Source organism: Mauremys reevesii, linkage group 10, assembly GCF_016161935.1.
Source record: "Mauremys reevesii isolate NIE-2019 linkage group 10, ASM1616193v1, whole genome shotgun sequence".
Lineage (NCBI taxonomy): Eukaryota > Metazoa > Chordata > Testudines > Geoemydidae > Mauremys > Mauremys reevesii.
This window is the reverse complement of record NC_052632.1, coordinates 46,247,658-46,272,865: the sequence shown is the minus strand read 5'-3', so window position 1 is coordinate 46,272,865 and position 25,208 is coordinate 46,247,658. Positions and strand designations below refer to the sequence as shown.

Genomic DNA, 25,208 nt, shown 5'->3' with positions numbered 1-25,208 from the left:
TTCTGCAGAAGAGGACCTAGGGGTTACGGTGGATGAAAAGCTGAATATGAGTCAGTGTGCCCTTGTTGCCAAGAAGGCTAATGGCATTTTGGGTTGTGTAAGTAGGGGCATTTCCAGCAGATCGAGGGATGTGATCATTCCCCTCTATTCAGCACTGGTGAGGCCTCATTTGGAGTACTGTGTCCAGTTTTGGGCCCCACACTACAAGAAGGATGTGGATAAATTGGAGAGAGTCCAGTGGAGGGCAACAAAAATGATTAGGGGGCTGGAGCACATGACTTATGAGGAGAGGCTGAGGGAACTGGGATTGTTTAGCCTGCAGAAGAGAAGAATGAGGGGGGATTTGATAGCTGCTTTCAACTACCTGAAAGGGGGTTCCAAAGAGGATGGATCTAGACTGTTCTCAGTGGTAGATGACAGAACAAGGAGTAATGGTCTCAAGTTGCAGAGGGGGAGGTTTAGGTTGGACATTAGGAAAAACTTTCACTAGTAGGGTGGTGAAGAACTGGAATGGGTTACCTAGGGAGGTGGTGGAATCTCCTTCCTTAGAGGTTTTTAAGGTCAGGCTTGACAAAGCCCTGGCTGGGATGATTTAGTTGGGTTTGGTCCTGCTTTGAGCAGGGGGTTGGACTAGATGACCTCCTGAGGTCCCTTCCAACCCTGAGATTCTATGAGGTGAAGTGACTTTTGCATCACAAAAGCGCAGTATAACCACTATGGTTAAGAAAGCCTATCACCTTCTTTTGGCTGCAAAATTGGAGATCAGGACAAGAGGTGGGCCCCACACATGCTGCAACAGTTGTGCAACAAATCTTCGCCAGTGGTTGAACAGGAAAAGGAAATCTATGCCTTTTGCAGTGCCAATGATTTGGAGAGAGCCAACAGATCATACCAGCAATTGTTAGTTCTGCATGGTGCCTCCAGTTTGGAAAGGTGTGTCAAAAAAGAAAAAAAGTGGACTGTGCATTATCCAAACATTCCATCAGCTATACGCCCAGTACCCCACGGAGAAGGACTGCCGGTTCCTGATGCACCAGACTCACTCACTTAAGTCAGACGAGGAAGAGGATGAAACTTCTGGTCCTGAACCATCAATGTCACAGGACCCACATTTTCTCCCATTCTCCTCCTCTGAACCACACCTCATAACACAAGGTCAACTGAATGACCTTGTCAGGGATTTGGAACTACCCGAGAGTAAGGCAGAGCTGTTGGGCTCCAGACTACAGCAGTGAAATCTCCTGGCAGGTGATGTTAGGGTTTCCATGTTCTGTGACTGTCAAAAGGATCTTGTCCCATTCTTCTTCATGGAAGGTGATCTTGTAGCCTGCAACAACATTGATGGTGTGATGGCAGCCCTCAACATTGTTCACGATCCAGATGAATGGAGACTGTTCATTGAAGACGAGTCTTAAAGCTGTTTTACTGCATAATGGCAATGTTTTGCCATCAATTCCAGTTGGTCATGCAGTCCATATGAAGAAAACCTATGACAACATGAAACAACTTTTGAGGTGCATAAACTATGACCAATATCAGTGGTAGCTTTGTGGCAATTTGAAGGTTGTTGCTCTCTTGCTTGGTCTGCAGACTGGATACACAAAGTACTGCAGTTTTCTCTGCAAATGGGATAGTCATGCAAGAGATTCCCACTACATCAAGAAAGATTGGCCACTCTGACAGTCATTGGAGCCTGGGAGGAAAAGTGTTCAGCATCCACCACTTGTTGAATCAAGGAAGATTTTGTTACCACCCTTACACATCAAGCTGGGTCTGATGAAGAACTTTGTCAAGGCCATTGACAAAACACAATCAGCTTTCAAGTACCTCTGTGGAAAATTTCCAAGGTTAAGTGAAGCTAATATAAAGGAAGGTGTCTTTGTTGGTCCTCAGATTCGTGAACTTCTTTGAGATGATGCATTTGACCATGCACTGCATGGCAAGGAAAAGACTGCATGGAAAGCCTTCCAGTTAGTGGCAATAAATTTTCTCGGAAATAACAAGGCAGACAACTACAGGTTGTTGGTGGAAAACCTCCTCAAGGCATACAAAAGCCTTGGCTGCAACATGTCACTATAGATTTTTTTCCACCGAACTGCGGAGCAGTGAGCGATGAGCACGGCGAGCGATTTCACCAGGACATTGCAACAATGGAGAAACGCTATCAGGGCAAATGGAGCCCATCAATGCTTGCAGACAGGGGCGGCTCTAGACACCAGCGCGCCAAGCAGGCGCTTGGGGCGGCCGTTTCCCGGGGGGGCAGCATTTGGCTCCGGTGGAGCTCCCGCCGGCATGCCTGCGGCAGGTCCACCGGAGCCCGGGATGAGCGGACCTGCCGCAGGCATGGCTGTGGCGGGTCCCGTCTTCCCGCGGCTCCGGTTGAGCTCCCGCAGGCCGCGGGACAGGGGAAGGGCGGCGCAGCGCTCCGCGCTGCTTGGGGCAGCCGGATTTCTAGAGCCGCCCCTGCTTGCAGACTATTGCTGGACAGTGACAAGAGATGCTCCATTTAATGAATACAAGAGACAAGCCAAGAAGCGCCGAGTAGACACTGAATAGGACTAAACTATGTACATAGTTTTTTGCCTTTTGTCTCATAATAAATTTTAGTTATACAACCCTTTTGCTGATTTTTAAAGTGTTACATAAACAGGACAGGTGAAATATCATCATGTAAAGCAACCATAAACACATGAAAAGACCTAGGTTTACAATTTATGATTAAAAACCTCTATCTACACAATATACATAGACATAAAATGTAAAAACTTAAATAACTTAGAAACAGTAGCCAGTTGTTTTAATTGTCATATTTGAATTCCGCACATCAAAATACATAATAAATAGCACATTTTATCTCTGAAGCAGATGACTTCTCAAAAATTGTAGATCAGTGTTATTATCCTCATAGCCCTCCTGTGAGGAGGGAAGGATTATCCCCGTCTCAGAGGTGGTGAACTGAGGTACAGGGCAGAGTAAGGCCTTGCCCAAGGTCACAGAGCAGGTTGGTGATTGAACCACTACTGCTATCAGTGAATGGAGTTACTTCTTTTGCTCAAGTGTTGGCCCGTGGGATCCAGGGGGGCGAAGAGAGGCATTATAAGCCTAACTCCTACAGTGGTTTTCAAACTTTTTTTTCGTGGACCACTTGAAAATTGCTAAGAGTCTCAGCAGATCACTTAATGATCTTTCAAAATGTTGTTTGTACCATTAGCTAACTATTGTAAAGCGCTTTGGATAAAAGCGCTATATAAAAAACATAAGAACTAACTTTTTTGTTCTACAGATAAAAGCACAACTCATATTTTAATATCAGTAGTCTTACCTTTCTAATGCTACCTTTCTAATGCTACCTTTCTAACCTGTCATGGCAGCCCTGGGGCTGAGAAGGAGGGGGTGGGGTGTCTCTCTCTCCCTCCCTCACTGCAGCAGCCTCCATGCTGGGGCTGGGAAGGAGGGCTGTCTCTCCCCACAGCCACAACCCTGGAGCTGGGGAAAGTCATCTCTTTCTCTGGCCACTGCAGCCCTGCATGTCCCAAATTCCCCCGACCCCTCTTCTCACCCCACTGCCCCCCTCCCACCTGCAACCTATTCCTCCCAAGGCCACCACCTCACCTTATATGTGCATCTTCTCTAGGGTCCAGGCACCTAATTAGTGGAGCCACACCCACACGGCTACACTAATTCAGTCGGTGGCCTTCATTCTCTTGTTTGCAGCCGCCCAGTAATGCACCTTAGAGGGAACTATCTGCGGCCCACCTGAATGGAGCTCGGGGACCACCGTTTGAGAACCTCTGTCCTAGAATAACCTGACTGGTGTGAATACTTGTGGTTACCCGTTCATAATCCCCTATCGGGGCAGATTCTCTCCCCTTTTCTGACCCTTTGCATTGCTGAGTAGAAGGAAGCCATAATGGCTCTCTCCTCTAAGACAGGCCCCAGTGAGCAAAGTTTGCTAGAAGGGAGAATGGCTTTTCTCTCTCATCCCCCTCAGCCTGTTTCAAGGTTCTAGGAAGGTCTTCCAGGAAACAGCAGCGTGAAGACAAGAGGAAGGTCTGAAGAGAAGCAAAGGCAGGAAGGGAGTTTGTCCAGGAGATGGTTGAGTGAATCATTTATGCTATTGTATTTGGGCACCCCTGCCTTTTGGTAGCCACTGGAACTACCCACCACTGAATGCCAGTCAGTACTTCCATCATCAGCCACCTTCTCCAGAGAATTACAGAACTTGGGTCTCCCTTGGGCTAATGCTCAAGTCTCATCAGTTCACACCCAGAGGATATTTATTGGTTTATACAAATCTGAAGAAAATAATTTTTGACTGCCTCTTGAATGTAGAAAGGGAAAGAAGAGACACTGCTCTGGCTGGGGAGTTTTGTTTGCTCCTCCAGCTACACCAGACTTATCCCCTTAAAACTGCCCACCTATTTCTATCTTATCTCCTCTGGCTCCCATTTCCATTGTATCTGAGCACCTGCCAACACCCTGTGAAGTATGCTAGTGCTAGTATCCCCATTTTGCAGATATGGTATTGAGACAGAGAAACTCAGGCCCAGATCCTCAAAGTTAGGCAGCTAAATCCCTGAGGATCTGGGCCTGAGTGACTTTCTGAGGTCACACAGGGAGTCAGTGCAGAGCAAGGAACTGAATACAGATCTCCCAATACCCAGATTACTAGACCCTCATCACTAGACCATGCTTCCTTCTTCTGCCCGAGCTGGACCTATTCTCTGGATAAACAGAGGCCATCAGTCTCCAGGGCTCCAAAACCAGCCCCTTTCACCAGCAGGAAATTTACTTTAAAATTCTGTGGAAAATCATTTTTAATGAATTAAATGCATTAGTGATTTTTTGGATAGCCCATAGCCTAGTGGGTATTTAGCATGCTGTTGGTTCCCTTAAGTAATATTTTATTTATATTCTCCCTGAATGTGTTGATACAGTGTGTCTTAGAACACGCTGAGGAGTAAATACAAAGAAAATTCAATAAGAAAGAAAGATGTTGCCGTCTGTGTGTTGTAATACATGTGGTATCTGTTCTTTAGAACATTCTCAGCCGTGTTTGAAATGTTAGCTCTTCATGTCATAATGTTGCTGGATGCATATTTTCCATACATGCCCCTAGATTAACTCCTTAAGTCCCATTGCCATGCAGGCTTTAGATGTGAGTCTTTTAACACACTGCTGACGGACTCTAAAGAGGTGTAGGATCATGCAGGAGCAATTTGATGGCGGCACATCAAATATCCAGTGGGTAACTTAGCGTTTGTCTATACAGCAAGGAGGATCCCACAACAGCAAATCTCAAGCCCAGGTCTAGTGACTTGAGCTTAAATTACTGCACTAAAAATAGCTTTGTAGGGGTTTGGGCTGGATCTTGGGCTGTGAAGCCCAACCCCCTGCCCTTGGCTTCACAGCCCAAGCACAAACATCTACAAAGCTATTTTTAGTGCAAGCCCTGTGAACCTGAGTCTGTAGACATGAGCTCTGAGGCTCATTGCTAGGGGATCCCGCTTGCTGTATAAATGTACCATGAGTGGTTAGTTCTACAACATCTCTTCAGCGCAGGTCAAGGTGTATTGGACTCCTGGGCACAGCAGTTCCCATTGGGTCATGCCTATGTCCATGGTCAGAGCTTGGCACAAAATGTCCCAACATCCATGACTAGAGCCCCATCTCATTGGTGTTCCCATAGAAACCAAAGACAGGTACCACCCATTCCCCTGATGAAATATTCCAATCCAAAAAGAAACATTTCCTTGGCACCAGCTAGGAGTAAGGATTACATTTGTGTACCTCAGTGAGGTACACTGGGCGCTGTACAGAACAAACAGAAGGACAAGCTCCTTGCCTGATAGCTTATGCTCTAATTTTAGACATGATCAGTGGGGTAACAGGTTCTCAGGGGAGGATCAGGGGGGAAGAAGAAGGACAACAGTGACAAGATCATGTGGTTACTCAGTGCAGGCAAGTGCCCCCCCGTGGCGCTCAGTAATGAGCCACTGGTAAGAAAGGTAATGTTGGAGCTGTCAGCAAAGTTGCTGACAATTTCCCTCCACAAACACCAGTTTTTTTTTAGCAGCAGAAATCATCACGTATTGTCCTTGGCTTGAATCTGTGAAGCCTTGTGCAAAAGCCCCCTTTTGCATGTGAAACTTGCTTTAGATGAAATTCATCCCTGGGCAAACAGCCAAAATGCCTGGGCCTGGACTCCCACTTAGGCATCATAATAAGGGCCACACTTTCACCACTGCTTAGTCCCCAGTAGTTCCCACTGTGATGCTGATGAGCAGATTGTCTAAAGGGTTCAGCAGATGGACTCAAAGAGTGAGATCTGCCTAAAATCTGGCCATGTATTTTTGGTGGCCAAAACTCAGCAGCTAGAAACTAATAATAATTTGGGAAAGGGGAAGGAAGATACAGACGAAAGTTTTGGTTTTCTTTCTTGTATGATTAATGCTGTTAAATAGATGTATTTAGACATCTGGCAAGGAGGGCTGCAATACATATACATACCCTCCAGCCAGGCCTTAATTCCAGCTCCTGCCAGACAAGGCTCAGTCAAGGGGAGATGCAGGAATTAGGTTGCAGTGCAGTAAAAAGTCTGGGGACAGAGGGAGACAAGGAAAAAGAGAGGAACAAATGCTTTACTAGCACTGATTCCATTTCTAATCTCCAAGCAGCATCCTCACTGTGAGACAATCCATGTCGTATCTTTAGTGCTGCAGCACATGGCTCCCTTCTCCATTCTGGCAGGAGCAGGAATGCTTAAAGACACATTGCCTCCCTACCTGGGGATATCCTTGGTTGGTGACTCGGAGAACATCGAATGCCACCATGGAGGGGTCTGGAAACATGACAGTGGTTAAATCAACCGCAGGAGAGGTAGAGGGCCGCATCTTCATGGCTTTTCTGTGATGGGAGAGAGAGTGGTCAGGTATTCTGTGAGACATTTAAAGATAGTAGGTGACTGCTCTGTATCCCTCTGTTTATCCACAAAGAATGGACATGGACTAGTGGACTCTGCTATACTCTGGCACATAATAGGTGTGCCTAGCATAGAAGTGAGGCAGTGCTTTCTTGGCAGGGTGTTACTTGTGAATGGAGTGCATGGGGGGAGGGATAGCTCAGTGGTTTGAGCATTGGCCTGCTAAACCCAGGGTTGTGAGTTCAATCCTTGAGGGGGCCACTTAGGGATCTGGGGCAAAAATTGGTCCTGCTAGTGAAGGCAGGGGGCTGGACTCAATGACCTTTCAAGGTCCCTTCCAATTCTAGGAGATTGGTATATCTCCAATTATTACCTTAACATGTGGAAAGGCAATAAAATGTGACACCTTTGCAGATATTTTCATAGTCAAAATCAGGGGCGGCAGGTTATATGGGCTTAAGGTGTTCAAGCACCAGGAATATTCAAGGCTGGGGGCTGTGCTCCACCAATATTTGGAGCTGGGTTTCTCCCCTGGCCCTGCCTGGAGCGGGCCCTGCCCCCTCAGCGCATCATCCCCCCTGCCTCGGAGCTTCCATGCCTGAAAATAAAAAACAAAAACAAAAAAAAACAAACAAACAGCCGGTGCCTCTCTCCCTTGCTTGTGCTGTCTGCTGCCTAAGGCTAGAGAGATCAGCAGCCAGCAGCCTCTTAGAGCACTGGGGGAGGGGAAGAGGGAGAGAGAAGGGGAGAAGAGGCACATGTGCTTGGGAGCTCTCTCTCCTGCCCCCCAGCACCCACCTGGAGGAGACGCCAAAGGGACTTCCAGCCAGGAGATGGACATCTGGGGTGGACCTCCCAAAGCCTCAGCAGCTGCTCAGGTGAGGTGAGGTTTGACCCTGTGATCAACCCCTTCCCCCTGCAGCCCCACACTCCTGCCCAATGCTGGGCAAGGGGCAGCCCTATCCCCAGTGAGACAAAGGTGAGGGGCAGCAGGGGAGGAAGGAAGCCACATGTGATGGCAGTCCCCCCTGCTCCCCAGCACCCACCCTGCAGTCCCCACTCCTGCCCCATGCTAGGCAAGGGGCAGTCCCATCCCCCATCCTCAGTGAGGCTATGGTGAAGGGCAGCAGCAGGGGAGGCCACATGTGATGGCAAACACCCCCCCCTCCACCCCAGTACCCACCATAGGGGAGGCGAGTGGGCTTTCTGGACCTGAGAGAGTCCCTAGGAGCATGTGCAGTGACCGTGGGGCAGAGTGTGCATGCTGTGGGGGAGGGAGGAGAGGGGTCCCTCCCCTGGAGCTTGCTGCTGCCAGTAAGGGGGGGGGGAGGAGACAAGAGTCCTCTCTGGCCCTAACCCTGGGGCAGCCTGTCTGCATCCCAAGTTCCTTATCCTCAGCCCTGCCCCAGCCAAAGCCTGCACCCCCAACACCCCAACCCTGAGCACCCTCCTGCACTGTGAACCCCTCATCCCCAGCCCCACCCCAGAGCCCTCACTTGAGGGGAAAAATGTGCAACTTCAATTTAGTGGTCAGTTTGGAGTATCGTGTTTAGCACAATACTTGTGTATTTTACATCCTTTAAAGTATATGACTAGTTATATACAGGTGTTACAAAGTGGGAATGTTCTTAATGTTTTCTCTGAATACTGTGTGGGTGCCTCAGTTTCCCCTACGCATTTCTCAAGGATCTAGATGGTGGGATAAGGGTGTGTGATTGTTGGAGTGCCCTAGAGTGCCAGTGTGATGCCGTCTGCACAGAGAATGGCCAAAATCCTGTCTCCGAGCAACTGATGGCCTGGGCCACTCTCCTACAAGGTGCCAACTGAAGGTGTTGGAGAACAAAGATCAGGTGGCCTCTTAATGCCTGGAAAAGAGACAAAGGCCAGAGAAGAGAGTGTCAGTGCCTGTGTGGACTTCCAGGAAGCACATGGTGTGGAAGGGGATGCTGGGATGCTTTGGAACAACTCCATACAAAGCCAGTCAGGACTTGGGGGAGCCTCCTCTCTGAGCATACTGTCTCCAGGGCAAGAAGTTTACACCTTCCTGGGTCTGACCCCAGAGCATTCAGCATGCCCTTCCACACCATGTGCTTTCTCAGCGAGTCTGCCCAGGCAAGTCCTGGGGCAACCAGAGGTCCCTGCACCTCAAATCTGCAGTCAGACATGAGTCTCAGCCAGCTGGTAAAACAGAAGGTTTATTAGACGACAGGAACACAGTCTAAAACAGAGCTTGTAGATACAGAAAACAGGACCCCTCAGTAAGGTCCATCTTGGAGGGTGGGGAGCCCAGACCCAAGTTCTGGGCCTCTCCCCATTTCCCCAGCCAGCTCCAAACTGACACTCCCTCCTCTGGCCTTTGTGTCTCTTCTGGACAAGAGGCCACCTGATCTTTGTCCCCAACACCTTCAGTTGGCACCTTGCAGGGGAAACTGTGTGGGTGCCTCAGAGAAAACATTAAGAACATTCTCACTTTGTCACAACAGGTGCAACAAAATATAATACTGTATATTGAAGCAGGCAAGTGCTGCTTCTGACTTTCCACTTTTAATTGACCCTTGCAATCTTGTGGTGCTGACATGTTGTAGCTTCATTTTATATCAGCTTACAGGGTGGGAGCGGGGGATGGGAGGGGACACCACCATTTTGGGCACCACCAAAAATTATACAAACCTGCCGCCTATGGCTAGAACTGTGCTTTAAAATCCTGCTGCTTCCATTCAAACCCTGGCTACCCCCAGTAGAGTGCATACAATACATATCCTGACACTTCCAGCACACCTCTGAAATATGTTCTTGTGCCCATGCTCACAGCTGCTCAGCCTCTTTGTTCCTGTATGACTGGCAGGGTGCCCCTTGTCCCCTACTCACCTGTATGCATTAAAGTTGTTCACCACTCTGGCAATGGCTATGATAGGACCTTGGGGATCTGCTAGAGGATTCTTCATTCCCTGGAGGAAAACCTAAAAGCCAAGGAAAGAGCAAGGTTAATACCAAGCAACAGTGAGCAGGCATGGCACCATCTTGGCAGAGGGACGAGGGTGCAGCCTAGGAACACAATAATGCAGCCAGCCTAGCACAGAGGAGCAGACTGATCCTGCTACAGCTCAAAGGGGACAAAGCTCAGCCATCTCTTGGGAATTGTGCTACATCATGCTCAACAAGGTGGGGCTGGAGAAAGCTCTTTTTGGCAGGTATAAACTGTGAAATGAATGAGAATAGCTTCTTAGATTCCCACTGGCAGCTCTGAGCTGCTCTCTTTTTCCAAGCCTCTCTGCCCATCTCTGTCCTAGCTGAGTGCACAGTGAAGTGATAAAGATAGTATTGTGACATCATGAGCACTTTCATGGCAAGAGGCTATCCTGTCCTGATTTTAGAATTATGATTTCACTGGCTTGCAGTGCCTCAGCATTGCTGCATGCAGGGCCCAGCACTGGAACAGCAGGGGGTGCTACAGGGCAGGATGGGCACACATGGGCTGAGCTGGACAGGAATGTAACAGCAGGGCTGGGTTGAGGGGCACAGGCAGAGTAGTGGGTGGGAAGCCTGCCCAGCACCCACCCACGCTCTACATGGCTCTTATAATGGCACATCACTTTCACGAGCACCCAGTTCAGCCAGCAACTCAGCTGCTGGCTGCCATGCCCTGGCAACTCCCTGCAGGCATCTTCCTACAAGGTCTGCGGAGCAGATTGAGGAGCAGACTGAGGACAAGGTGCATTGTACCAGTGACAGCCCCACCCCAGGGGATGAAATAACCCCACACTGAACCATTCAGGCTTGGGCTCGGGTGTACTCTGCTATCTGCTCCCTACTGCCCTTAGGGCAGCCAGAAATGTCCTGCTCTGCTCAGTCAGAACTTGCCAGAGAATGAAGAACCTGAAACTGAGGGCCTGCTCACAAGCCTCAGTCAAGAGCAGAAACAGACTCAGAAGGCATCAGGGGCAAGGAAATAGATTTGGAGACATATGAGCACTCATGAAAAACAGTCCCACTGCAGGGTTCTACAGCACAGTATAAAAATCTATACTAAATAGATCAGGTTAATTTGAAAAGCAGCTAGCCAAACACTCAAAAACTAACAGCAATTTTTTTAAATACATCAGAAGCAGAAAGCCTACTAAACAATCAGTGAGGCCACTGGATGATCAAGGTGCTAAAGGAGCACTCAAGGAAGACAAGGCTGTTGCAGAGAAGCTAAATTAATTCTTTGCATCAGTCTTCACTGCAGAGGAGCTGAGGGAGATTCCCACACCTGAGCCATTCTTTTTATAGAATCATAGAAGATTAGGGTTGGAAGAGACCTCAGGAGGTCATCTAATCCAACCTCCCACTCAAAGCAGGACCAACTCCAACTAAATCATCCCAGCCAGGGCTTTGTCAAGATGGGCCTTAAAAACCTCTAAGGATGGAGATTCCACCACTTCCCTAGGTATTTCAGTGCTTCACCACCCTCCTACTGAAATAGTTTTTCCTAATATCCAACCTGCACCTCCCCCACTGCAACTTGAGACCATTGCTTCTTGTTTTGTTTAGGTGACAAATCTGAGGAACTATCCCAGAGTGGCAAAGAGTCCTGTGGCATCTTATAAACTAACAGATGTATTGGAGCATGAGCTTTTGTGGGTGAATACCCACTTTGTCGGATGCAGAGTGAGGTGTCATTAGAGGAGGTTTTCTAACAAACTGATAAATTAAATGGTAATAAGTAACTAGGATGAGATGGCAGTCATCCAAGAGTTCTGAAGGAACTCAAATATGAAACAGTGGAACTACTAACTGTGATACGTAACCTATCATTTAAATCAGCTTCTGTACCACATGACTGAAGGGTAGCTAATGTGACAATTTTTTAAAAGGACTCCAAAGAGGATCTTGAAAAATTACAGGTTGGTAAGCCTGACTTCTGTACCAGGCAAATTACTTGAAACTATAGTAAAGAACAGAATTATCAGATACATAGATGAACATAATTTGTTGGGGGAAAAAGTCAATATGGCTTTTGTAAAGGGAAATCATACCTCACTATTAGAATTCTTTGAAGGTGTCAAAAAATGTGGACAACGGTGATCCAGGGGATATAGTGTACTTGGACTTTCAGAAAGCTTTGACCAGGTCCCTCAAAGACTTTAAAGTAAGCAGTCATCGGATAAGAGGTTCTCTCATGGATCAGTAACTGGTTAAAAGATAGGAATCGAAGGGTAGGAATAAATGGTCAGTTTTCACAAACTGAAGTAGATAATGAGTGAAGTAAATAGTGTGGTCCTCAAGGGGTCTGTACTGGGACCAGTACTGTTCAACATATTGAATAGTGATCTGGGAAAAAGGGTAAACAGTGAGGTGGCAAAATGTGCAGATGATACAAGATTATTCAAGATAGTCAAATCCAAAGCAGACTGAAGAATTACAAAGGGAGCTCACAAAACTGGATGACTGGGCAACAAAATGGCAGATGAAATTCAAAGTTGATAAATGCAAAGTAATTTGTGTTGGAAAAATAATTTCAACTATACATAAAAATGAGGGGATCTAAATTAGATATTACAACTCAAGAAAGCTATATTGGAGTCATTGTGCATAGTTCTCTAAAAACATCCATTCAATTTGCAGCAGCAGTCAAAAAAGCTAAGAGAATGTTAGGAACGATTAGGAAAGGGATAGATAATAAGACAGAAAATATCATAATGCCACTATATAAATCCAAGGTATACCCACACCTTGAATACTCCGTACAGTTCTAGTCATCCCATCTCAAAAAGATATTAGAATTGGCAAAGGTTTATAGAAGGGCAACAAAAATGATTAATGGTATGAAACAGCTTCCGTATGAGAGATTTAAAAGACTGAAATTTTTCAGCTTGAAAAAGAGACAACTAAGGGGGGGGACATGATAGAGTCTATAAAAATCACAAATGGGGTATAGAAAGTGAATAAGGATGCTAAAGGAGTTGGCTGATGAGATTGCAGAGCCATTGGCCATTATCTTTGAAAAATCATGGCAATCGGGGGAGGTCCCGGATGACTGGAAAAAGGCTAATGTAGTGCCCATCTTTAAAAAAGGGAAGAAGGAAGATCCAGGGAACTACAGGCCAGTCAGTCTCACCTCAGTCCCTGGAAAAATCATGGAACAGGTCCTCAAGGAATCAATTCTGAACCACGTAAAGGAGGGGAAAGTGATCAGGAACAGTCAGCATGGATTCACCAAGGGCAAGTCATGCCTGACTAACCTAATTGCCTTCTATGATGAGATAACCGGTTCTGTGGATGAGGGGAAAGCAGTGGATGTGCTATTTCTGGACTTTAGCAAAGCTTTTGATAGTCTCCCACAGTATTCTTTCCAGCAAGTTAAAGAAGTATGGGCTGGATGAATGGACGGTAAGGTGGATAGAAAACTGACTAGATGGTCAGGCTCAACGGGTAGCGATCAATGGTTCCATGTCTAGTTGGCAGCCGATATCAAGTGGAGTGCCACAAGGGTCGGTGCTGGGTCCGGTTTTGTTCAATATCTTCATTAACGATCTGGAGGATGGTGTGGACTGCACCCTTAGCAAGTTTGCAGATGACACTAAACTGGGAGGAGTAGTTGATACGCTGGAGGGTAGGGATAGGATACAGAGGGACCTAGACAAATTAGAGGATTGGGCCAAAAGAAATATGATGAAGTTCAACAAGGACAAGTGCAGAGTCCTGCACTTAGGACGGAAGAATCCCATGCACTGCTACAGACTAGGGACCAAATGGCTGGGCAGCAGTTCTGCAGAAAAGGACCTAGGGGTTACGGTGGATGAAAAGCTGAATATGAGTCAGTGTGCCCTTGTTGCCAAGAAGGCTAATGGCATTTTGGGTTGTATAAGTAGGGGCATTTCCAGCAGATCGAGGGATGTGATCATTCCCCTCTATTCAGCACTGGTGAGGCCTCATTTGGAGTACTGTGTCCAGTTTTGGGCCCCACACTACAAGGAGGATGTGGATAAATTGGAGAGAGTCCAGCGGAGGGCAGCAAAAATGATTAGGGGGCTGGAGCACATGACTTATGAGGAGAGGCTGAGGGAACTGGGATTGTTTAGCCTGCAGAAGAGAAGAATGAGGGGGGATTTGATAGCTGCTTTCAACTACCTGAAAGGGGGTTCCAAAGAGGATGGATCTAGACTGTTCTCAGTGGTAGAAGATGACAGAACAAGGAGTAATGGTCTCAAGTTGCAGAGGGGGAGGTTTAGGTTGGACATTAGGAAAAACTTTTTCACTAGTAGGGTGGTGAAACACTGGAATGGGTTACCTAGGAAGGTGGTGGAATCTCTTTCCTTAGATATCAGAGGGGTAGCCGTATTAGTCTGGTTCTGTAGAAGCAGCAAAGAATCCTGTGGCACCTTATAGACTAACAGAAGTTTTGCAGCATGAGCTTTCGTGGGTGAATACCCACTTCTTCTTGCATCCGAAGAAGTGGGTATTCACCCACGAAAGCTCATGCTGCAAAACTTCTGTTAGTCTATAAGGTGCCACAGGATTCTTTGCTGCTTCTTTCCTTAGAGGTTTTTAAGGTCAGGCTTGACAAAGCCCTGGCTGGGATGATTTAGTTGGGTTTGGTCCTGCTTTGAGCAGGGGGTTGGACTAGATGACCTCCTGAGGTCCCTTCCAACCCTGGGATTCTATGAAATGTTATTTATTCCTTCACATAACAAAAGAACCAGGGGTCACCCAATGAAATTAATAGGCAGCAGGTTTTAAACAAACAGAAGGAAGTACTTCACACAACACACAGTCAACCTGTGGAACTCATTGCCAGCGGATGTTGTGAAGGCCAAAACTAGAATGGGTTTCAAAAAATAATTAGAGGAGTTCCTGGAGGATTGGTCCATCAATGGCTATTAGCCAAGATGGTCAGGGATGCAACCCCATGCTCTGGGTGTCCCTAAACTCTGACTGCCAAAAGCTGGGAGTGGACAACAAGGGATGGATCACTTGATGACTGCCTGTTCTGTTCATTCCCTCTGGGCATCCTGGCATTGGCCACTGTTGGAAGACCGGATACTGGGCTAGATGGACCATTGGTCTGTCCTGTATGGCTGTTCTTGTTTTTATGAGGGTGGAAGTGTGTTCCAGTGATTAGGGCACTAGCCTAGTGCTTAGGAGACCTGTGCTCAATTTCTCCACCCCTAACACTGTCAAAGGATGTGATTTCCAAATGGGCCATTGGGGAATACCCATGTTTCCTTTGGTAAGGTTTAAAGGGCTCCAATAAAATAAGCATCAAACCTAAATCTTTGACCAAAAACGCAAACTGAACTAAACTCAACATTAGGAAAACCTCAGTTAACTCCTTAAAAATGCCTTTTACTTATGTTATGTGCCTCTTGTCTTCCATGCTCTGGACAGGACCAGAGACACCAATACAGAATTCTATTTTATTCTATATAGGTTCTTACACCACCCACATCACTGTAGCATCTGAGCACCTTGTATTAAGTGATGTGATTCACATCTGTCATGTGTCGTTTACTCACCCCAGTCCTTTCCCCAAGGGGAGAACTGTGTGTGCAGAGGAGTGTTTTGTTTTGGTAGGGCTTTTATATTGGGACATGCCACTCTGTGTTTATACCACAGCAGGCAAGAATGAAGATGTGCACCTGGTCCTTGAAGAGGAAGGTGGTGAGGTTTGTGCTGGTCCTTAGAAAGGCCTGTTCGCCAGGTATTTCTAGCTCAGCTGGAGAAAGGAAGAATGGTGATATCTATGCTGAAGGCCACCTGCTAACTGCAGCCAACTCTCCTTGTGAAATCTCGGTCCCTCGGGAGGGCTCCCCTATGTTTATCCTCTGTTATATTAGCTAGAAAGTCAGTCATACCTGTGGTGGTTATTAACAGGTCTCATTGAAAGATAGTTTGGAGAGAACTTAGATTTTAGGCATTCAGCTAAACCATACCTTATGAAGGTTGCTCATTGCTCCTAACACACAGACACCTTGCTCCTATTGTGGGCCATGCTGGCATCCTCTCCTCAGCACCATCCATCCCTCTCCTATCTTCCTGGCACAGACCTTACCTCCAAGCCAGTGTAATTCATTCCAACATAACGTGGGATGAGGCTGCCTTTACGAACAACTGTAGCATACAGACTTGTCCCCAAGGGGTCCTTCTTCCTTGGCTGTTTGAGGAGGAGACAAAACCACAGGATGGACTGAGTGCCAGACTATAAAACAAGAAGTGTTGTGTATATAAACAGTCTGGGCTGCGGTGTGGTGGCACAGAGCTGCCATAACTGACAATAAAGCAGCAAGTGATAATTAAAACTCACTGTCCCCTGGAGCCTTTCCAATAAGATCAATATAATAAATCATTCTGCTTTTGCATTTAAATATTTAATAATCTGCATCCACAATGGCCACTGACTTCCTGCTCCTTCTTGGGGGTGGCGGGAGGTGGGGGATGGGAAGAGGAAACATACTTGTATTAGCTGAGGGGGCTGTGAATTTTTGGCTGGGGTAAAGGCTAGGCCTCAGTTCCACCTAGAACTACCTGTGCAATTTACTTAATTGGGACCTTCCTGCCAGTTGTTCAAACAATAAAGCATGGCACCCACATTATTCTGTGTTGTATTTTTCTGCAAGTCTGCAATGGGTCTGAAAACAGGAACAAGGCTCATTTGAGAGGAAAACAGGACAGCCATGTAAATATCTGATATTTCAGAGGATGCAACTTTAACTCACACAAAATAGCTGAACAGCACTTGTGCCAGGTTAGTCTTTCTGGAGCTGGGCACCTCATGGTTAAGGTGTAAGACAAGTGCAGTCCATCTGAGTGCCAGCCCCAGTTCTGATACTCACTAGCTATGTGACCTTGGGCAAGGTTATTGACTGTAATCTCTCTGGGCACATATACAGCAGAGCTATCTGGCATGCTAGTTGCTGTGTGGCCCTAACAACCTTGTAGTACACAAGGCACTCACAAATGATCCCAGAAGTGCACAGGCAACATCACCATCATGTATATTAGTCCTGCTCTGAGTAAGGCTAACCACTATGTGGCCTTTCTCTATGTCGGTCCCCATCATTACAGCACCAGGATGAACAGAGATTGCTGGGATAACAGCCCCAGTGATGCAAACAGTCCTCTCACTGCTGCAATAAGTAATCTTTGTTAGCCCAGTTACTGCTACCCTCACATGCTCAGTCCCTTAATTGCCCCATTCTCACAATAATCTAGCAACCCTCCTTATCCTTATTCGTGTACCTTCCCTGGTAATTCTAACTGTACGCCCTCAACATCTCTGGTCCAAAAACAAATGCCCAGCAGGAAAGCACAGAAATTTGCCAAGGTACAGAAGTTGTTACCTTTATTTCAGCCCTTGAAATTTCAAAGGATGGATGTGCTACTGATGTAGCTATTAACCCGAGTCTGATTTTCATTCTAGTGGATGCTAAGCACTGTGGAAATCCCAGAGCAGGCCTGGGGCACGTTGAAACGGCCTAAAGATTCTGACAAACTTGAGATCCAGGAAGAGAGAGAAATGTCTTATTGGCTATGCCAAGGGGAACAAGAGGGACTCAGATCAAGTGTTCCAGTTTGAGGAGGAGGAAAACAGGGTCCTCTTTTGTCCCTGGAAGATACTAGCCTGACTGCCCTTGATTGTGTAAATGAATAACCCTACTTTGATACTGCAGCTGGTATGTGTGTGTGCACATGTGCACACATGTGACAAAGTACATAGAAAGAAAAGGTCTCAACATAATGTGCAGATCAGTCATGCTGTTCTTTAATAGCTATACCACAACAATTTACTCCTCCCTGAACTCCACAATAACTAATACAGGTCATTAACAAATCATGAGAAAAACCAATGCAGCAAACCGTTCCCTATGTAATCTCACCACAACAGAGCACATAAAGGCACCTCCTGGCAGCACCTACTAATAGTTATTACTCCATCAATATGCCCACCCTATTTCATGACAGCAAAGTCACTGATTATGCAAATTAGGAGAGTGGCATATGGAATAACAGTCACTTTTTTCCACACAGACAGAGAAACTCACTAACACAGCAATAAACAGCTCCCACTGCTGTTCAGTGGGGACAAAGTCCCACTCTTGAAAAATTCAGAGCTTTTAAAAATGCTCCAGTTATGCACTTTGTGTGGCCACTCTAAGCATGGGTCCTTCACCCTGCCCCCTTCTCCCATCTGTGGCAGAGCTCTGACCTTGCTCCCATGGGTCCTGCGCTTCTAGGCGGTTTATGCTAGCCTCAGTAGCTCACTGTGACCCTCCATGTAGCTCTTCTCTCTCTAGGGCCAGGGTTAGTCTACTGAGCCCTTTTCATCATAGGCCAGCAAGGAGGTTGGTGAGAGAACTCCCACAGTCTCTGCTGTCCCTGGGAGACTATTTCAGAACAGTTTAGCCTCCTGTCCTGACAGGTGCCTGACTTCCCCTCCCAGGAGATAGTCCTGTAGTGGTGGGTTGGGGGGAACCCAGGCCCACCCTCTACTCCAGGTTCCAGCCCAGGGACCCTAATGGTAGCAGCTGTTGGCAGCCAACCTTTCACTGCCAGAGTTGCTACATTTCCCTGGGCCACTTCCCCACAGCTCTCCTGCTTCTCCCTTACCTTAGGGCTCCCTTAACAATGGTTTGAGGGTGTCTTCATTAACCAGCCCTTCAGCTACACTTCCTCTCCCCTGGCTCTCCTCTGCCTGACTGGAGTGAGCCCTTTTTATAGTATCAGCGAGGCCTTAATTAGAGTCAGGTGGTCACATTAACTTAATGGCCTCACCTGACTCTTTGCAGGTTAATTAGGGTCAGGTGTTCTCATTAGCCTGGAGCAGCCCCTGCTCTGGTCAGTCAGGGAACAGAAAACTGTTAATCCAGTGGCCAGTATATCTGCCTTCTGCTATTCTGCTGTACCCAACTGGCCTGGGTCTATCACACCTTCCATACGCCTTCATCTGGCCCCCACCGCCTTTTCCACATGCCCACTTGGGCCCTGCCTCCCCTCCTTTATGCCCCTAACCAGCCCTCCACTTCTCCTCCCTCATATCCTCCCTCAGCCCTTCTTCCCCCATCCCCATCTCCCTTCCCAATTGTGCACCCCTCACTACCTGTCCCATTCACCTGCATGCAGTCCTTGCCTCCCCTTCCACTCATAATTGTCTAACATCTGTGACAGGTTCAGCAAGGGCTTACACGGAGAAGTAATATTAGAGAAGCACTGTATTTTAACTTTGTTTACTGCAACATATAAGCTGGAAACATGCAAAGGAGCTAACCACATAGGTCCAGCTCTCAACAGCAAGTTCTCTGTAAACCTATTTGAGAACCTGTGCCTACAACACAGGAGACCTGGGTTCTAGTCTTGACTCTGTCATTGGTTTGCTGGGTGACCATAGGCAACTAGTTCCCCTCTTTGTGCCTCAGTTTTCCTATCTGTAAGATAAGGATGCTGACCTCCTCCATAAAGCTCTATGAGAGCTAGGGATTATTTAATTAATATTCACAAAGCCCTTTGAGGTCCTTGGAAGGACAACACTAGGAAGGGGCAGAGTGCTGGGATTTGCTTGCATTGTTGTAAACCTCAATCTCACCTGTGTTCTTGTCTCCCAGGAGGCCAAGTTAGAAAGGGCACTTCAGAGTTTGACATCATTTTTCATTATTTACTAACACACTCATTTCCAGGAGGAAAAAAAAATATTTCTCTCTTCTAAAGAGGCCCCAGGAGCACTTTATTTGCTTGTATCCTTTAGTGCATTCTCCAACTTGTGAGACTTTGAAAATCCTAAACTGTTTCCCAGTGGGGATTACAATGGTTACACAAGATTTCATCAGCCAACTCAACTAAGCAAGTCTTGTGCAAGTCTGTTTGTTTAGAAGCCTGGAATTAGATACCATGGGATGTGTGCAGCGTAAGTTTATGATTACTAATCTTTATTATTTATATTGCAGTAAGTCCCAGGAGCCCATCACAGACCAGGACCCCATTGTGCTAGGTGCTGCACAAACACAGAACAAAAGACAGTCCCTATCCCCAAGAGCTGCCAATCTAAGTATAAGACAAGGGACACCAGGTGGAGACTGACAGAAAAGACAGACTGCCTACCAGATGGATAAATGGATGGATGAAGTGGCAGTGAAACAATTTGACTCCCCCATACCCACATATTTCAGGGTGCGAATTAGTTGGCCAATGCTCACCAGCACCAGTCTCAAATGGTAGTGGTGGAACGATCGGAGGTACCTCACAGGAATCTTGTAGCTCACTAGCACCTCCTTGGTGATTTTGTCGGCCACAGTCAGGATCACAGCTGGAAGGGAAAGAGCAGAAATACACATAAGCAAGTATAATAAGGGACTTGGAAGAGGCTTAGAATTACTCCACATTGCTGAGCAAGGCACCAGCCTTTGAAGACAAGATGCCAGATTCACCTCAGGATCTGGCATCACTAGAGGAGGCAGCAGAAAAAATCTGCCAGGATGTGGAGGGGTTGTGGTGTTGCAAACAGCTGCAACCTCCTCTCCACCAAGAGGGGTGAAGGGGGCCAGCCCTGCTCCAAAAGGGGTGGTCAGGAAGGAAGGGGTGTATCCACAGGGACTGGGAGATGTTCTAATTCTGTGCATCTCTGCAGCAGCCTTCACTAACTGGGCTCCTATAGAGCCCTGTCTGTAACCAACCAGCTCCCCACCCCCATCAGAAATCCTTGAGAGAGGTTGGCAGTGCCACTATCTACCCTTCCCTCAGGGAGAACACCCCAAGGGCACACAGGCCCAAACTGAGACACTGGCTTTACTGGATCTAACCCCTGTGGGTTAAACAATATTGAGAAGCAACAAAGTCCATATTCCAGGTTTGTCAGAGAGGCCTGACATTGAAGCCCTTGCGAAGCTGGTACACATGTGGTTTAGATTTTTTTTAAGAATATAGGATTTGCCTTGATCCATCTAATCTGCCTCCTTGTCTCTGGCAATGGCCTGTACTTAGTAGTTCAGAGAGGAGTGAGAAACTGCTATAATGCAGCTAGAAACCATACAGTCCTCTATGTGGGATGAGGGAGAATTCCTTCCTGATCCTCCCAAGTGATCAGCTTATACCTTGAAGCATGAGCTTTGATGACAATTATTATATGATCCATGGCTGCAAACGTTTTGGTCATGGGATCATTCCAATCCTCTTTAAAAATCCAGTAATTGACATAATGAGAAGAGCATCTCTTGTCTCCCTAGCCTTAGCTAAGGGTTGGTGGTAGTGTTGGTGGGGGGTAAACAAGAGAATTGCTTCGTGATAAGGAACACGTTATCGTTACTCTATGGGAAGCATGCTTAACACACATGTTTAATGTAAGGCTGGACAAAATATTTCAAATGAAACATTTTCCCATTGGAATATGGGTTTCATCAAAATCAAAATTTTCTGAGGGAAAAGGTCACTGTTGGCAGAATTTTCCATTGGGAAAATCTAAACACAACATTAATTTCAGATCATGTTGCCATTATTCTCTGCTTCTGTTTGGACCAGCAAAGTGCCTCTTGGGTGGTGTTGTTCTGGGTCCCTGGGTCTGGGTCCCCATCCTCCTGTGTGCACTTCTCGTCTGCCAGACTACATGTCTTCCCATGTACTGTGGTCTCTCCTGGGACTGAGCTGCTGTGATGCAGCCTGTCTCAGGAACACCTGCCCCCTCTCCACATTGTTGCTTGGAAATGTCCATAAGCCAGTTCTGCAGCTCTATTTCTTGTGGAAGAGTCTGAGAGAATTCAAAAGAAAGGACAAGCTTTGTACTATTTGGCTTATAAACCACCCTACAGAATGTCATAGAGAATTAGACCCTGCTACAGAATTATAGAGACTGATCTGAAAAACTTCTTGAGAAAGGATCTCAGTCTTTTGATTAAATTCCATGGGAAGCTGCCCTGAGCTCACCACAGGACCATTCTAGATTGCCCCAACTTTGAGCAGCCTTCTATGAGCTCTTTGGCCAGGCAAGAATAGCCAAATCCTAGTCTTTCTCCTCCATGCCTTCTGCTCCAGCCTTACACCTGAGGCTGGGAACGAAGCTGTTCTTCACTGGTTGAAGAATCCACCATGATGTCCCTTTATACCTCCTCCATTCCCCATGTGAGGCTTCTTTACGCCACAATGTAAACCATAGTCAGGGCTGTTAAAGGCATGTCACATGAGGTTTATAACTGTGTTTTAACATGTGTCAGCTAATACAACGATAAAGTCTAGTGTTGACAGAATGCAAACATTCACATCCCATCCACTCCAGAAATCACAAAGGGCAAGGGAGTTAAAACCCAATGAAAAACTCCAGCACAGACAAGCTCTGTATGATTAAAATAAATACATCGGAATGAGAGTCCAGTGTTGGCAATTCCTCCCTCTTCCCTGAGCATCCCTGGATTAGTTCAGTACCCGGAAGAGCACCTCGCCACATGCATGACCCTGGGATGTCCTCAACATTTAACATCATCCAAAGCAGAGGGGCTGCTCCGCGCCCCATGGCAGAGTACAAGCAGGCAGCCACGCAGTGGGTTCTGCCTGTCAGTTGGAAGGGTTTTTTGCACAGGCTTGGAGCAGACTGAAGCAGAGATTGCTACTGATGGCTGGCAGAGGAACAAGCAATGAAAGTACACAACCAGTGGCCTCATACCCACTTGGCACTGGTGCATGGGAGCAGCTGCTGTTCCAACTTAAAGGACATGCAGCCTGTCCGCAGCATGGGGAGGTGGATTTTTCACCTTCAGTGCTGGAGTAGCAGCCCTTGGAATGAAGCCCTCTCTTTAGGCACATAACTGGTGCTGTTTGGGCAGCCACAGGCTCCCCTCAGACCACCTCTCCAGTAGACTTCACCCCTGACCATCTCTCTGGCAGAGAGGGCAGTCCATTCCTGAGGCACATTCATCCCCTGGTCCTCTCCACTAGGATACAACGGCCTGATGTTATTCACTCCAGGGAGCTGAAGGAGTTAGCTGAAGAAATCTCGAAGCTTCTGACAATAATATTTGCAAACTCATGGATGACAGGAGAGGTCCCAGAACACTGGAGAAAGCTAACATAGTGCACATCTTTAAAAAGGGGGAAAAGGAGGAGCCGGATAACGAATTATAGACCAGTCGGCCTGACCTCAATACCTGGAAAGCTACTAGAGCAATGTATAAAACATCCCATTTGCGATGATCATTCCCAGCCAGCATGGATTTACTAAGAACAAATCATGCCAAACCAGCTTGATTTCCTTCTTTGGCAGGGTAACTGGTTTGGTGGATGAGGGAATGTGGTGGACATAATATACTCGGACTTCAGTAAGGCTTTTGACACAGTCCCACATGATATTCTGATAAGTAAGTTGGAGAAATGCGGGCTTGGCAGAACTACCATTAAATGGATACATAATTGATTAAACAACGACAAACCAAGAGTAAATATTATTGGAATGATGTTAGAGTGAAAGGAGGTCTCAAGTGGGGTTCCATGAGAGGTCTGATGTGGGTCTGATGTTATGTAACATCTTTATTAATGACCTGGATGTAGGAATAGAGAGCATACTGATCAACTTTGCAGATGACACAAAGCTGGGGTGGGGGTGCCCATACTTTGGACAATGGAGCTAAAATTCAAAGAGATCTTGATAAATTGGAGAACAGGGCTATAGACAACAAAATGAAATTCACCAAAGACACATGTAAGGTGCTACACTTAGGGAAGAAAACCCAAATGCACAAATACAGGATGGGCAAAAACTGGCTTGGTGGCAGCACTGCTAAGAAGGATCTGGGAGTTGTGGTGAATCACAACCTCAACATGAGTCTGCAATGTGATGCTGTTGCAAAAAAAGCAAATAAAATTTTCAGTTGCATTAACTGAGGCATAGCATGCAAGTCACAGGAGGTGATAGTACCACTCTACTCAACTCTGGTTAGGCCTCAGCTGGAGTATTGTGTCCAGTTTTGGTCACCAGTGTATAAAAAGGATGCAGAAAAACTGGAAAGGATCCAAAGGGGAGTGATAAAGATGATCAGAGGGATGGAACACAAGCCCTATGAGCAAAGGCTGAAAGAACTGCGTATGTTCAGTTTGGAAAAAAGGAGATTAAGGGGGGATATGATAGCGGTCTTCAAATACTTGAAAGGCTGCCATAAAAAAGGTGGCAAAAAGTTGTTCTCTTTTACCACAGAGGGCAAGACAAGGGGCAATGGGTTCAAACTACAGCATAGCAGATGTAGAATAAAATCTGAGGAAAAACTTCCACATTGTTAGGAGGGGATTTGACTGTGCCCAGAAAAGTAGGTACTTGCAGGGCTAGCAGGCAGTGTAGGGAAGCAGAATGGAATTACTCACCCTGGGTCAGGATTCCAGAGTCAACACCTCCACTCTTTAAAACAGCACTTGGGCATATTTTAGGGTGATCAGTGCTCAGGGTCTGTTTTATGTCCCACCCAAAAGCCAGCACTTCAGACAGCACAGTACCCCATTGAGGCACTGAACAATGCTGACTCAGAGGGAAGATAGCCATCAACACCACGTCTTGAAGGCAGCACCAGGATTTCTACAGCAGGCATCTCTTCTGAGATCCTACCCAGTCCAGACCCTGTTTACAATGGACACCATGCCCAGTGCGGGGATGGCTACAGGCCATTTCCCTTGAAAGCCCTCCTCTGGGGAGGCCATGCAAACAGAATCCCATCAGTTGCTAGGGAAGCATGAAGCTTGATAATGGCTTGGCGGATACAATACTTGCAGCCTGGACCCCCATAATGCACAAGTCAGGCCAAGCTCAGCTGCATTGTGAGAGCTCACTGACCTGATTAGACAGCTCTGAGGCAGGGGACGCCCTCGTTTTGTGTCTCCATGAAAGAAACATGCCTCATTAACTCCCAGCTTTGTCTTCCCCTGGTAGGGCTCCTTTGTGCCTCAAGTCACTTGAAGAAGTGGAGAGGCCTGTTTGGCACGTTGGACCTGTCACCTGAAGAATGGAATCTTGCCTCCCCTATCATTAACTTAGCCTTGCTTTCTGCTCACCCCCATCATCACAGCAACAGCCTGCTGCCACTTCCCCATGAAGGGATACCCCCCCTTGCACATCCCTCTTCACTTTCCTTGACAAACCACTAGTTTAACCCCTTCGGTGACTTCAATTTAACCCTATGGTATCACAGCGATGTCTGCTGCCCCCAGAAGAACCAGAGGGAGAAAACCACAAACCTTACTCCTTTGTCAAAGGCAAATCCATGAAAACCACCCCACATCTTGTTATGTTGCCATTTACACTTAGCTCTCCCTACCACCAGCCTAATTACTGATTGCACTGATGGAC

At 46.9% G+C, this 25,208-nt stretch overlaps 1 protein-coding gene across 3 annotated transcripts in view; it reads right to left on the bottom strand.

Moving 5' to 3' along the window:
* The window catches only part of CCDC33 (coiled-coil domain containing 33), a 344,384-nt gene that overhangs the window by 182,114 nt on the left and 137,062 nt on the right, over positions 1–25,208 (bottom strand). For 2 of the 3 annotated variants that reach the window (XM_039492199.1, XM_039492200.1), the window contains 4 exons: positions 20,092–20,201; positions 15,957–16,058; positions 9,791–9,882; positions 6,786–6,906 (listed from right to left, as the gene is read on the bottom strand). In XM_039492199.1, coding sequence (XP_039348133.1) covers positions 6,786–6,906; positions 9,791–9,882; positions 15,957–16,058; positions 20,092–20,201 — 425 coding nt within the window. Of the gene's footprint in view, positions 1–6,785; positions 6,907–9,790; positions 9,883–15,956; positions 16,059–18,511; positions 18,574–20,091; positions 20,202–25,208 lie in introns of those variants that run through there. The other variant, XM_039492201.1, reaches the window with a different exon arrangement.